A 16,259-nucleotide genomic window follows, 5' to 3' on the forward strand; every position below is an offset into this window, starting at 1 on the left:
ATAATCCTATTTGAAACAAACTTGAAATATAAAATGTAATTAACACAAATGGATTATTTAGAGTATAAATGAGATAAAGTTATCATTAGGATTTACGTCTTTGTTTCAAATAGGATTATAATACCTTGTACAAAAATTGGTACATGAGAGGTAATAATGTGAATACTAATTCATATAAATATTGTAACGATTAGATGAATCACATGGATGTGTAAATGGGTTAATTGCTCTCATCATGAGAGAAATGGAAATATTTCGATGTACAAATGGTACATGAAAATCGATTGATGTAAATTGCAATTAACGTGAATGGTATGATGAATGCATAAATTATATAAAAATGAGATTTGAAGATTTATGCTTCTACTATAAATAAAATTAAAATACTATGAACGATAATTGGAACATAAAATGAAATAATAAAACTTATGAACATTTAATGATATTATGTGCCCTTGTATTGCCTAGACATGTGTGTCGGATTGGATAGTTTGGCATGCCAATAGGGTATTGTTTTAGCGATCGCGAAAAGGCTTTATGCCTGTATTCATGGCTTTATGCCCGTATTCATGGCTTTTATGCCTGTATTCATGGCTTTATGCCCGTATTCATGGCTTTTATGCCAATTATGTGATATCATGGCTTTTTAGCCATACTGACTGCATACGTGGTTGACGTTCTGCGTCCCATGGTATGACGGCCCGAGACACCGCGGTGTCCAATGCCAACGACCCGTTATCGATCGAATGCTCAAAGATAGGTTACTTGGGCATGGAAAAGTATAACTGTAATTGAACTGATTGTTAAAGAAAATACGAAAATTAAGTATCAGGAATGATTACAAAAAAAAGCTCAAGATCATGAAGAAAATAATTAACGAAATGCATGAAGAAATTAATATCATAAAACATTATTAGCCCTTGACTAAACAATAAGTTAGTAATTATTCATTTCTTATGAACACAATAGCAAGGAAATTATTATTTTTATTTGCATATTATAATTTCTTGTATTATTGGCACCACTAAGCTTTATGCTTAGCGCGTCACTTTTGCAACGCCAGAGGTATCAAGATTTGGACAGAGGGCCCAGTGAGACCACGATTCGTAAGCGCTCACGCTACGCATAGTATCCGTGTCACCTCACCATCCACAGTGCATTGGTAGGACACTAGGTCCCATTTTGTATTTTGAGATTTTTGTAAATTTTGTAATTAAACTCTTATTTTATCATGTGTATTTGAAACAAATGTAATATAATTTTGTATTACTGTAAGTACTTGTAATTTGTGATTATAAATCACATGTGAGAATTTTTTTATGATTTGAGTCTAATGATGATGTGAAATGATAAAAAGAGGAATCGTTAAGAAATTGCTGTAACTTAATGTGATACAAAATGTGAATTGTATATGAGTACCATGAGATGAATGATTGAGAAATAAATGAAATTGATGAAATTATTCGAGACTTTGTTGATAATTGGAGTGGGATTGATTGAATATGATCATAGGAAGTGTTTTTCACAGTGTTCAAGAACTGCTTTCTATTTTTAGCGATACTCTGAATTTTCTATAAATTTTAGGAACCTCAAATAAATTACAATTTAAATAAATGAAATATATTTCACAATTAATATTCAAAAGGAAGAATAAAAATGACTAAATATAAAATAGAGTGCTCATACACCGAGTGGCATAACTTGCTGGCTACAATCGTAGTGCAAAGGGTGTCACATTTAGTGGTATCGAGCCACTCGCGTGTCCTCTTGGGCGATGTCAGGCAAACCTCACGAGGACGCCGAGTCCCAAAGGGGGAAAAAGGTCCCGCGCAAGGATGATCCTCAGGCAAATCCCACATCGGCAAAGCACTGAGATGGTCTTGGGCTCAAAAGTAATGATATATAAAATGGGGAACTAATTACTAGAGGCGCCTTTGGTGGAATGGCCTCGAGAGTTGGAAGAACTCGTGGTTAAACGTGCTCGTTTGAGAGAAATCCTAGGATGGGTGACCTCCTGGAAAGTTCTCCATTCCACCTATGGGACAAAACCGTGAGGCTTATGGCCAAAACGGACAATTCCTCTAGTGGCTGGTTCCCGATCGTTACAATTGGTATCAGAGCCGCTCGCGTGTCCTCTTGGGCGATGATGGGGCAAACCTCAGCGAGGACGCTGAGTCCCGAAAGGGGGGGAAAAAGGTCCTGCGCAAGGATGATCCCTTAGGCAAATCCCACATCGGCAAAGCACGGAGATGGTCTTGGGCTCAAAAGTAATGATATATAAGATGGGGGAACTAATCACAAGAGGCGCCTTTTGGTGGAATGGCCTGGAGAGTTGAAAGAACTCCAGGGTTAAACGTGCTCGTTTGAGAGAAATCCTAGGATGGGTGACCTCCTGGGAAGTTCTCCATTCCACCTATGGGACAAAATCGTGAGGCTTATGGCTAAAGCGGACAATTCCTCTAGTGGCTGATTCCCGATCGTTACAGTCTTTGATCCATTCTAAACTTGTATTGAGTCAAATATATTAAATAATTACAATGAAATTGTCAGGTGAGCCGAGACAGCCTTCCCCCTCCATCCAGCCGTCGCAATGACCTCGGTTCAAGTCTGTGAGTAAAATATTAATTTTAATTATAATTTCAATATTATTATATGTTTAGGCATGTCCATGCATCACTTATAAATATATATCTATGTAGTTAAACATTAGGCACATTTTATATTGCATTCTTAATTGATAATATGCTATGGATGTTGTTTTATGGTAATTTGGAGTAGTGTGCGTGTGTTGGCGTGCGTGTGGTGTGTGGTATTAGTTATGGACAGGATGGGTAGACGCTGCTAGAGCTTGCTTCTTTGGGACCGATCCCTTTATGGATAAGTCGGGGTAGATACGGCTCGAGATGATCTCGCTAGTCCCTGCATTTGGTTTATCAAGCGAAAGTCCAGCTTGAGAGACACTTGCTGGCAGATATTGAATTAAGAGAGCTGTATAGAGGATCAGCTCCCATATATGTATTGTTTAAACATTATTGGGTGTGTGAGTGCTTCAAATTGCCTTTTTACTGTTATGATGTGATTTATATGAAAATTTTGATGGTGTTGCATTCTACTCTTCAAGTTAGTAGTATGCCCTAGAGCATATCATTTAGTATGTATCTTGTACATATTTTTATTAATAAAAGGCATTTTCACTTTTCCGTTTACATAATATATTTATGTGTAATAGAAAATGTCCATTGATATTTTGTTAGAAATTCTATTCTTAAGTTGTTAAGAATATGAGTGACAGTATTTCTAGTATAAAGTATCATAAATAGGTTCATAATCGATGATACTTCATAATAAGGACATGACTTATCCAGAAAGATTGTATTCATGTTTGTTCCCAAGTTATTTATATGAGATATAAATAAGATGGAATGGTGAGTCTCATTGTAACTGCCCGGCCTACTAGTGATATTGTCCGCTTTGGGCCGAAGCCCTCACAGTTTTAAAACGCGTCACTAGGAGTTACGAACCAACAACTTATAAACCCAGCATCTCTCCCGTGTTTTGCCGATGTGGGATTTGCCTAGGGTGTTACAATCCACCCCCCTTATGGGACTCAGCGTCTTCGCTGAGGTTTGCCCCACCATCGCTCAAGGTTGCACGCGGAGCGGCTCTGATACTACAATTATAACGGCCCGGCCCACTACTGATATTGTCCGCTCTGGGCCGAAGCCCTCACGGTTTTAAAACGCGTCACTAGGGATTACGAACCACCAACTTATAAACCCAGCATCTCTCCCGTGTTTTGTCGATGTGGGATTTGCCTAGGGTGTTACACTCATGCCATATAACAAACATGATAGGCACTTATAAATGATAAGTAGGCCGAACCAGTGACACTTATGACAAGCACATGAAGTTTACTCTTGTCAATGTATTGTCATAAATCATATCAGTGTATATAATCTTTAGACCTGAGATAGCACAATTATCTTGTATATAGGTGGTTTGAGTTTGATACTGCTTTCATACTTGTACTATGTATAGGTACATGGGCATGTGTTGGCTCCTACTAGTTATATATGGAGGTAGGTGTTAATCAAGATGGAATCTGTTCCTCTAAGTAAATAGGGATAAAATCCTATGTTCATTTAATTATTCTTGATGTTTCAAGTTCCTAGCCAGGACAGATAGATTTATTCAGAAAATAGTTTCTGATGAGAAAATCTTTTAATCAAGAACTGAAATTAAAAGAGAACATAATATTTATAGCAAATGGGGTTTGACATAAACCATGACTTCAGCTTGAGTTGGAATTTTGTAACAGAGAGATTCTAGTGCATGGTAACATATGATTATAGGTTCATTTAAGGTAAACCTTATTACTGATTAGGTGGCCATGGCATGCTATGCTAGGTGTTAACCATAGTCTATGAGGTGCATAAAATGATTTAGAGAAATCATTTATGATAAGAAAGAGTTCTGATGATATTAAGAGTTAATATCATGTCTCATTGCCAATTAGTGAAGAACCTAGTAAGTCACACACATACACAAGTTATCACCTAATTAAATATGATCTAATTAATTAATCAATTAAAGAGTTTAATTGATTAATTAAATAGGTTTGGTTTGCAATTAGATTGCAAAGTCCCTAGCATGACTTGAAACCAAATCTAGATTATTAGATGTATAGTATAAGTTAAATTTATATTTAAAGTGTTTAAATATGAATTTAATTAATGAGAAATTAATTAATAAAGACTAATTAATTGATTTATATTTGATATAAATTGATTAGAAGAAGAGAAATAATTATTTTAGGTTAAAAACTCAAAATTAAGATACAGGGGCATTTTGGTCATTTCACAAGGTGACATGTGGCACCATGAGATGGTGACACATGGCACTACACATAAGCTTGCCAAATGTCTTTTAATTATGTAAGATGATTAAAATTAAGATTAAATATAGGTTTGACACTTGGCACAATGTGATTGGGTCAATTAAACCTAGAACTAATCAGAGGGTGACATGTGTCAAGGGTTTAATGTGTTGACCTAGCTATATAAGTATTGTTATAAAAAGAAAATAGCACACCAGCAGCAAATAACCTTGGTGCCACCACCCAAGAGGCTTCCCTTCTCTTCATCTTCTTCTCTCATCTATTCCAAGAGATTAGCAAACAATCTCTTGAATTAAAAATACTAGAAATTATTTTTAGTGTCCTGCTTACATCTTTAATCTCTTAAAAGGCAGAACTTGATCTTCTAAATAATAGAAAAAGCTTTAGAAGCTGTTCAAGAGCTGCCATAGGTGTTCTTGGTGTGGACAAGCTAGAGGGACAACATCTGGCATCCTGAAGACACATCTGAAAGGCACGAATACACTGCAGTGCATCAAGAGGTTAGTGTGTTTGTTCTTGATCTAATATAGGGTTCTAAAATTAATCTGATTAATTTTAAAATCTTAAATGGCAAATACAGATCCAAAAACATATTAAAAGAGTTTTAATATGTTGTTTATCATTGAAATCAAATAAATCTTGCATGATGCATGTGACCCTAGGTGAAAATTTTTTAATTCAATGGTATAAACTTGTGTTTTTCACGCTTCTGTTCCTTCACTTTAGGATACATTAACTTTAGATAACTATAGAAATTATGGTTAAAATCGGTATTTTACTCTCTGAGTTGAACGTTTACTCCTGTTTACCTTATTTTTTCAGGATACAAAATATTTTTTGTTGAGTTCTAATTTGTCTCTCTCCTGTGACACCCCTTACCCGTCTACAGTATAGCCGAGTAAGTTATGCCACTCAGTGTGTCGGAACACCAATTCATGTTTCAATTTCAATTAATCCCTTTTTATTCATTTATTTATAATTTTTGATAAATCTAAATTTTTTCTCAAATTTTATAGAAAATCCGGCAGAGTGCCGGCTATAAATTGGAAAATAGTTCTTCTGAACCTGTTTAAAAACACTTTCAATATAATTATAATCTCAATCTCAGTCAACCACCAATATTTTTCAACAATTTCTCAAATCAATTAAGTATCTCAAAATTCACATTCATCTCATATCACACCCAATTCAATGAGAAATACTCATATTTATTTCTGAACACAGCTCATAGGTAATTACAGCAAAAATATGATTACATGAGTTTATAATAAACATAACAAAAGTTTACAAATACAAAAGATTTAGGTAGCCTAATGTCCTACCAATGCACTGCAATTTGTGAGGTGACTTTGAACTCTGAGTGCAGATCTGAAAACTCACCCTGTATGAGGTCTGCTGGACTCCCACTATGTCTCGATTACTGGCGTGGCAAAAGTGACGCTCTAAGCAATTCTGCTTAGTGGTGACAATATAAAATAAAATAAAATAAAATAAAAACATGTATGCAGAATATATGTTTACATTTTTTGGTAGACTTAATTTCAAATATTTATTGCAATATTATTCGATTAAAGTTCGGTAAGATTTATTAATATTGCCCGAGTAACCTATACTAGTTGAATTTGGATAAATGGGTAACCAGTGCTTGGGTACTAAGTACCTCGGACCATCACACCATCGGTCACATTGTGTCTCCCGGTGTGCAACAGAACAGCTAATAAGCTGTAATAATCATCGGGGATTAAACCCGAGTATAACAACTCAATATCATAGCCAAAGGCTATTATGTCACAGAATGACATGGAAAGCCATGAAATACAGAATGGCATGAAGCCATATGCAGTACTGCTAACAGAACCCTATTGGCATGCCAACCTATCCAAACCAATCACATTAGGCCTACTAGGGCATTTAACACTTTTCATTTATGTAATTCTTTGAAATAAAATTTTTATGATTACTATTCATTTCATTGGTCAACTAAAATGTTGACTTTTGCATTGGCAATAGGTAAATTAGTTTAAATATCATCAACATACTACATTTTGCATTTTAAACTTGTTGGTATTGGTTGCCAATACCATCTCTAAGCTTAATGTGAATTGGACATAATTTTCAGTTTTCAAGCCTTGGGTTTACTATTCCATTAGTCACTCTTGCAGTGGAAATTTGGAAAAATGATCAACATGAAAGTTGTTCCTTATTTTATCTAGTTGAATTTCTTTTTTTGAATCACTCCATTTGGAGTTTTTTAGCTCAAGTTATGACCTAAACACCATAACTTGCCGGATTGGACAGATTCCAAAATTCTAGGCAAAACTGATTCTGCCAGATTTGGTAACCTAAGTTTGGTTGGCAATTTGACTAGGTTATGGTCATAATTTGGGTCAAGTTTCTTCATGAAAGTTGTTGATCTATATCTCAGCTTGTTGCTGGTAAAAGTTCGGGTCAATTGGACCTTTCTACATTGAGTTATGGCCAAATGACTAAACACTATTCATTTGATCATTTTGCCCAGACAGATTGCAGGTCACCCATATTAGGGCAAACTTTTGGTCAACTTGGTTTGGTTTTCTGGGCATGGTTTCTTCACCAAAGTTGTGTCATTATGTGTCTAGTTTCATGTCCATTTGGCTTTGCACCAATTGGACCTCTATAGTTCAAGTTATTGCTGCCCAAACCTGCTGGACTCATGTCCAATTCTGCAGGTCACCAAGGGCAGCCACACTAATCTCAATTCCCACTACACAAGCCACTTCATTTCTTATTTACACATCACTAAATGGTCACTAATTGACCATTAAAATTCACTTTCACCATTACATGTTCAAAGTCTTCATTTTATACTCAAACCCTAACCCTATCATCTCCAATCTTGCATTTAACTAGCCTTTCATCATTTTACTTGAGAGACTATTGTTAAGGCAGCCCTATTACCATTTTAGCTCCATGAAAATCATCAAAACCTTACCACATCCATGACTGCCAAAATTATAGGATGGGCATACACATGATATTTATTAAATTTCTTTGCACTTCTACACTCAATCATGCTCCTTCAACATGAATTTAAAGAGAAAATCTAATTTAAGTCACTAACCTCTAATGGAGTGAATTTCCCACTTGCTCAAATTCTTGTTTTCCTTTTCTTTTTGCTTCCACAAGAATCACCAAGATGATAGAACAAATTTTTGTGTTAACAATTAGGGTTTTTAGTGAAAGGAAGCTAGGGAAATGGAGGTTGAAAGGTTTGTTAATGGTGGAGTAAGGAGAGGTGTATGGGGCGGCTTGAAGAAGAAGAGAGGGCTGCTGTTTGGGTTTCTAGAATTCTGCCTCCTTTCTCTATTTTTATTGTATTTTAATTGTCTTGCTTTAATTTGATTGGCCATAGCATTTTTAATTACCTCATGCTTACATAAGCATGAGGTAATAAATCCCATTATTTTCATTTTCTTTTCTTTCATTGCCTATTCATTTTAAAATAAATTTTCATTAATATTTGTTCATATTTTATGTCATATAATTCACTTGCATAAATGGACAAGTTGGTCAAAAATCATCTCTGAAGACGAAATGACCAAAATGCCCTCCATTTGGCTTACCGAGCAAAAATTGTGTATACAGATAGAAAAATTTTTCTATGTATTTTCTTGGCATTCTAATGCCATAAGAACCTCAATGACCCTTCTCTAGAGTCCCAATAATTATTTTAAAATTTTTCTCCCTGGTCTAGGGTTGCTAACGGCCTTCACCGTCACTTCCCTTTCGGGTTACCCATCCCTGGTGTTTCGGCTCGTTTAACCTTAGTGTATTTGGTTTCTAAAATTTTCCTTGATTTTTATGAGCATTATTTAGTTTCTTAATAACTCCTCACTCTAGTCTATTTATAATTTCAAACATTCTAACTGCCCGGACCGACATTGGTCACCGGAACAGTAGGCTGTACGGACTCGCTAAAGTGAGGATGTTACATCTCATTCGCAGGCAATCTATTAATATCTGTTATGCTTGTATAATTTTACTAAATTATAGACTCCGCATGTGTTAGGAATATTTTAATCAATTTAGAACTGTAATATAATATTATATTGAATTTGTAAGAACATTAAATACATGTATGTGTGCGTATGATTGGATTGGATGAGGGAGCTGAGCTCCCATTTGATTTTATGCCATTATGAGTATGTAGAGGGTGAGTTGAGCTCCCCAAATTGTTATACATATTATGTTTACAGATTGAGCGAGTCAAAAACTCCTCGTTGTATGGTCTATATTATGGCTGGACTCTGTCCAGTTGAATTCTTGAAATTTGGCTTAAATGGGCCTTAGGATTGGGTTAAGGATTAGTCAGGCTTACTACGGGCCTCGGGGGTTTTAGGCTGGTCTAAGTCCTAGTACCGGTCCGGCCCATAGGTTTGGTCGTAACATAATGAATAAAAAACTATATTGATTTAGTTATCAATGTTAGTGTGATTTAAAATTGTGAGATATTGGTCTTTTGGGATCCCACATCAGATATAGATTGTGTATGTGAGGTTGTATAGAAACAAGAATTCTGTTAAAATTGATCATAATTTTAGAAAGGGTTTATTCCTGTTACTAATCTTATGTGCGTGTATTTTATTCATCAATAAAAGAAAATTTGTGAAATATTGAATTTACATTTTTAATTAAAATTTTAAAAAATGAATAATAATTAAAAATGGACATTCTAGATGGGATCATAATTCACAAATGTGTGTGTAAGAGAGGAGGATGCTTCTTGCAAGGAAAAATTACATGTTACTTAAGAGAGGAGGATGCTTCTTGCAAGGAAAAATTACATGTTACTTTCATGCACGACCCAACAATATTTGATTCTTTTAAAACAAGTAAATATAAATAATAAATATGAATAAGAGGTGGGTATCATTTCATTCCAAATTTTTTCATCATTACAATTGATTTCCTCTTGAAATTGACACTAAATTCCAAAGCTAACACTTTGATTTTCTCCTGAATCAAAGGCTTTTAGCTAACCCCTCCAAAATGATGACCTTTTGAACTTCTTACAGACTTATTACACATACAATGCTATTATAGAATAAAACCTAACTTCGGACAAACGGAACCATTTAAGTAATAAACAATAATCACCGATTCATTAACCAACATGATTTTCCTTTTTGACTAGTTTTTCTTAGAATAATTTGACTGTTAATTGAGTGGTATGATTTGAAGAACGCCGATTGCAAGCGTGAGCTATTGTGTGTTACAATTTCATTGGAAGTAAATATGATGGATGGTGGAGATCAACAAGCGTGTATTGACTTTTTTTTCCTTGAGTTTGACAGCTGTGGGAGCAATCATATGTAGTTGAGGAGCACCGCTATTTGTACGCGGTCTCTCTCAGACGCGTGAAAACTCAAAACTGCACTAACGATTGAAGCCTGGAGGGATAAACTCTGACACACAATTTTAATTTTTTTTATTTATAAAATAGTAAGATTTTTATGTTAAAATATACGAATTCCCAAATTCAGCAGGGGATATTCAGTACAGGTTGTGCAGTTGGTTTACCATAAGCCACCCAATTATTTTCTTATAAAATATATTTTTTTCTATCTTCCAAATGATTAATCAAATTTAAAATTCTTAATCATTTAGTTTGATGATTTTAAGAATTATTTTTAATATTTTATGATTTTTCTTAATTTAATATTACATATGTTTAACAATTAACTGGATGTTCAAATATGAATAATGTAATAATGAATGATGTTACTCAGATCAAACGTCATATAGATTTGTTTCCCACTACAATTGATCATTGATTTGCTAAAATTCCATTCTAACTGTTTATTCCTTTAGCAATAATTATATTTCAAGGCACTTGCCTGTAAAATTATCGATTTTAAAAGAAGGGCATGTAAATTTGTCCATATTAATTTGGTCAACAGAAATCCTTTATTTAATGGTTATTGATATTGAAAATTTATTAAAAATTACTCCATATTCTGACTTTTAAAATTAATATATATATATATATATATATATATATATATATATGTTGAATAAATAATATTATAAAAATATAACTTAATTTGAAATGGTTAAGTGGCTGAAAGAATACAATACAGATTCGCGTTTCGACTTCTCATTCGCTTAAGAAAAAAGACAATTGTCAAAAAAACTTTGTACTTTTTAATTTTTTTATAATTCCACTTCATACCATGAAAATTATCAATTAACCTTTAAATTTTTTTAACCCTTATCAATTCTATCAACTGTTAAAAAATTTGTTATTTCACTAAAAGATATGCCATGCAAATGCTAAGTAAAAATGTAACTTTAATAATTTACAGTACTTTTCATATTAGCATATTGAAATAATATATTCTTATAAAAAATACATGTTCCTACCAAAAAATAAATATTCTCAGTCTCTTCATGTATCATAATTCTATATATTTATTTTATCTACCAACATTAAAGAATTATTTAAGCGCAGCTTGTCAAATATGTATCATTATAAGGTACTTACATTAAATCAAAAAAATATATATATTTTTTTTCTTTTCTTTTAAATGTATGTTTTTCTCTTATATATTAACTGCAATGAAACCATACTTAAGTGGCATTTTATGTAATTTTTTTGTTAGTGAGATGATAATTTTCTTAACGGTAGAGTATAATGGTTAAGAGTTAAAAAGTTCAGGATTTAATTAGTAATTTAATAATATAGGGTAGAATTAAAAAAATTTGAAAAATACAAAGTTCGTTTTTTATGGTTATCTCAAAAAAAAAAAGTTACAAAATATAAACACACTTGAGCTATTAAACATTATAATTGTGTAGCTTATCATTAAATGCAAGAACAATTATAATGGAAATTAAGAGTGTTTCTACGATTTCTCTCATTTAGAGAAGTTAATATGAATGGATAATTTCATATTAAAAAGCATTTTAAGAATGAAAAATTGCTCAAGTTATATAAAAAGTATTTTGCCCATTTATTCGGTTGATGTGAATCTTAATACATCTCTTTAAATTTAATACAAAAATATAGCAACGGACTAAAAATGAAATAACAATATTTAAAAATAAATAAGAACTTATTGATAATTTTAACTTGAAAAATTAGTGGTAAATTTAAAAATAAAATATTCTATTTATTGTAAAATATTCTATTAAACCACAAAAAATTTATGTCATATTAATGTCAAAAAAATATTCTATTTCACGTGTAAAACAAATTATTTGAAAATGAAAGTGAAAAGAGAATTAAAGGGGCGATAAGATAGGATTTGTACAAACTTACTTTTGTAAAGAGAGATTCGGTTTTTGTTTTTGTCGTGTCCACATTTTTTTGCCATTATGTGCAGAGCTGAGCTGAAGCATTGTGTTTTCAGGACAATTGTAGATGTGATTAAATGCTCCAAGAGACAGATTAACCTGCTTTCGCTTTCTTTTTCTTTTTCATTTCCACAAAGCAATAATCTGAAAAGACGGCACAACTTGCCTTCTCTTTAAGCCCAAAAGAAAGAATCATGAGAGTATCGTTTCTAGCATATCTCCCCAAACCTCTGATGCTGTGCGTAAGGCTGATGCGCATTAGCATTTTGCGTTTTATCGGGTAGTGAATTATACGAACAACAAGACGGCGTGAAAAATGGAGAATTTGCGGTTAAGATCGACACATAGGCAGGCAGAGCCACAATACAAAGGCGTTTTCAAAAGGAAGAAAATCAGAGTCACGGAACTGTCCTGCAACGGACTACGGAAACAACCTGCTTTTTTTTTTTTTTTTTTTCTTCTCCCGAAAAAAATCTCCATCTGTCAAAAAATTATAAATTACTTTAAAACAAAAATATTATAAAATAGCATAATATGGTTTGATTTAGTACATAAATCATTTACATGAAAGATTAAAATTGAAGTTTCAACCTTTTTAATTTTTTAATTAAAATTATATAAAATAATTTGTATTTTTAAAAATAATAAAATATTTAAAAATATTAAAATTTAATGTTCCTTATATATTAATTATCTTTGAAGTAAGAAAATTACTAATAGCTTTAGCTTGTTCAATTATCTCTGAAGTTATGATGTTTCTATTTTGAGTCTCAATGGAGATCAATTTTATATATACATATATGTTATTTCTAATTTGTTTCATCTTTATTTTTTCATTGTAATTTTTTAATTATTTTTACCATCTCAAGTACTAAGGATAATGTGAAAGTTTCAGCACCATAAATAAAATTTCAATTATTAAATTATTAATTTAGTTATTTTTACTATATTATTTTTTATTAAATATGAATAAAAAAAATATTTGACCTAATTTATAAAAATTAACTTTATAAGTTAATATAAATTTATAAGTATTTAAAATTTTAAATTATTACATATTTAATTAAAATATTTATACATTATGTAAAATAGTAATTTACAAGTATATTTATTATTAAAATAATTAAAAATAATTTTAATTTATTTTTTCAAATAATAAATTATATTAACTCAATATTTTATTATAATATTATCATAATATATATAAATCATATTACAATATAATTTAATTTTAAATTTAATAAATAAGTATTTTGTAGAAAAATATTTTATTCAAATTAATAAAAATAATTTTTAAATTTATTAAAATTAATATAAATAATTTATTTAAATTATTACAGAAAAATAAATTTTTTTAATTATGAAAAAGAATATAACAAGGATAAAAATAAAATTATAAAATTAAATAAAGATATTATAGTAAAATATTTAATTAAATTAATTTATAAGTGTCGAAATATATTTTTTTAAATTTTTTTATAAATTTTAAAAATATATTCAATCTAAAATTGTGATATAAGCTAGAGGAAACACTAATCGGCTTAAAACTATCGTATTAATTTTTGTGTGTCTAAAAAAAAGTAGAAAAATAAATAAATAATAGAAAATGTTTATTCACTTCAATTGTACCAGGCAGGTACTATACCTGTACCTCTCTCTCTCTCTCTCCTCTATCATCACCTTTCGATGTGTACCTCTTTCTTCCTTTATATATTTCCACACCACCCTTCATATCCTATTCCCATTCTTTCCCAACCATTCTCTCTGTTCATTTCCGCGTATTCCGCTCCATCTTTTCACTCTCTCTGTCTCTTACTCTTTGTTTTGCTAAAAAGCCTGCACACCCTCTTTCTGTCTGATACAAGTTGGAGCGGAGCGCTCAGTGAACCCAAAATTGCTCATTTCCTGGCTCTAAAGCAATTCATGAAGCAGCTAATCCGCCGCCTCTCTCGAGTCGCCGACTCTTCCCAGTACAGCCTTCTGCGTTCCGATTCACAGTCCCGCAGATGCTCCGCTTCGAGGTCGGCGCGCAGAGCGGAGTCCTTTCGGTGTTTGGTGAAGCCGGCCCGGCGTGCCGGTGGAGGAAAGTCCGTGCCTGAGGGTCATGTGCCTGTGTACGTCGGAGACGAGATGGAGCGGTTTGTGGTGAGCGCAGAGCTGCTGAACCACCCGATCTTCATCGAGCTTCTTAACAGGTCTGCTCAGGAGTACGGCTACGATCAAAAAGGAGTGTTGAGGATTCCTTGTCACGTGCTGGTTTTTGAGCAAATCATGGAAGCGCTTCGACTCGGCCTTGAGTCACGTGACCTGGAAGACCTCCTGGGTTCATTATTCACCGATGACTACTTGTAAAAATTAGTCCTTGATTTCTCTTTCTTTTTTGGGGAGATCCTTGATTTATATATACAGAGGAAAATCAAGAGATCTTTTTAGTTTTGTTTTTCTGCTGTAAATATGCTTTTTGTGTTATGATGAATGATCAGAGTCACCTGAAGTTTAAAAGAGTTGTTTTTTTCCTATGTCCTTTGTAAAAATCAGGGACTGAAGCTTCAACGGAAATTTACGTAATGCCTGTTTTTTTCTGCTCTGGTTTGCTTCTTCTATGAAAATGCACGACAATGGATGGTTGGATATACAGACCAGAAATTAAATATAGTTTAATTAATGAGAATGCGCTCTTAATTAAATTCCATTGAGAAAAATAATTTAATTTTAAAAGATTCAAAAATAATTTCGACTGTAAATTAAGAACAATATAGGATCTTCGAGTTTCTCCGGGAGCGGGAGAAATTCGGCTATTTGTCCTGTGTCGTCGGCGGTGGTTGTTGACGGCGTTGGGGGCATCGCAATGTGAGGTAGAGACGTAATATGAAACACCGTGAAAGGGCAGTTCCGTCATTTTGAAAGGATATGCTCGTCTTTTCACAACTGCAAAGCAGCTAGTATGATAGAAGCGTTACAAAATTTTCGTTATTTATTTGTTTGATTACCATTAAGTCGTCACCAACTCTGTTTTATATTCTCTGATGAGGGAATTGTGCATTGAAAATGCCAAAAAAATAAGGGAACTGGGCATGAGAATTGCCAAAATAGCATAATTTTATTTCAGTAATATTTGATTCGATTCGTTTGCTACAGTAAGAATCTCCCACCTAATCTTGATTAGGTAAAATTGCAGTTTTAGAAGTACAGAAGCTGCAGTTTGTAGATCATAGTCACTATATATGTATAATTATTTCGGATAATCACTTGATGAATATGGATCTCTGCAGTTGAAACTACTCGTCAAAGATTATATGTATATAGGATAAGGAATGGATTCATTAAGCTTGCAAAGACGGTTTGGTTGGTGTTTGATGTGTTTTGATTAGTCAAAAAGAATGTACCATCATCAATTTTACTTAGTGTATATGCTTAGTTTAATTACACTGAAAATGGGTTTATATATGATTATTACGTGGAGTAGGTTAAATGTCACACAACACACAAACAAGAAATAGTTGGACAATACATAGATGGTTGGAGAATCGTCGTTTTCCATTGCCTTGAATGACCCCCACAAGCAAAATGTACATTACTAATTATGAAAATAGTCGCAATTAACTGATTATTATCCGAATTAATTAATTAATTAATTACAGGATGAGTCCATGCATGAACTATGATGGAGAAGAAGCTTTGCGCCTCAAACGAAATTCGACTTCAAATAGTGACCAAGAAAATTGTAAGAATTAGCTAATTAAATTTTAAAATAGCAAAGTAAGCGTTTTAATAATTGTTTGTATGTTGATCTTGATCGTGAGGATTATTTATCAAAAAAATTTGAAACTCCAGCGAAATGTGTGACCAACTGTTCTTAATTGACTTAATTAAAATAATTAATTAGTTGACTTATCAGCCTTGTTTTCTTGAAATTTAGACTGTATAATTAAACTTAAGCCACCTTTTAGTGACGTACACGAATTGATTATACATATGAAGATGAAAATTGAGAAATATTTTGGTTGGTGGTTAATGTACATGAAAA

The 16,259-nt window shown here is 32.6% G+C and overlaps 1 protein-coding gene across 1 annotated transcript; it reads left to right on the forward strand.

The window, feature by feature from the left end:
* Nucleotides 1-13,956: 13,956 nt before the first annotated feature.
* Nucleotides 13,957-14,736, forward strand: LOC131171988 (auxin-responsive protein SAUR72-like). The gene has a single exon (XM_058132881.1). The coding sequence runs from the start codon at nucleotides 14,156-14,158 to the stop codon at nucleotides 14,582-14,584; it is 429 nt and encodes a 142-aa protein (XP_057988864.1). The 5' UTR covers nucleotides 13,957-14,155; the 3' UTR covers nucleotides 14,585-14,736.
* Nucleotides 14,737-16,259: the final 1,523 nt, after the last annotated feature.

The sequence above is a fragment of the Hevea brasiliensis genome, chromosome 13, assembly GCF_030052815.1.
Source record: "Hevea brasiliensis isolate MT/VB/25A 57/8 chromosome 13, ASM3005281v1, whole genome shotgun sequence".
Lineage (NCBI taxonomy): Eukaryota > Viridiplantae > Streptophyta > Magnoliopsida > Malpighiales > Euphorbiaceae > Hevea > Hevea brasiliensis.

Coding starts and splice junctions, on each gene's coding strand:
- LOC131171988 (XM_058132881.1), top strand. CDS start 14,156: ATGAAGCAGCTAATCCGCCGCCTCTCTCGAGTCGCCGACTCTTCCCAG.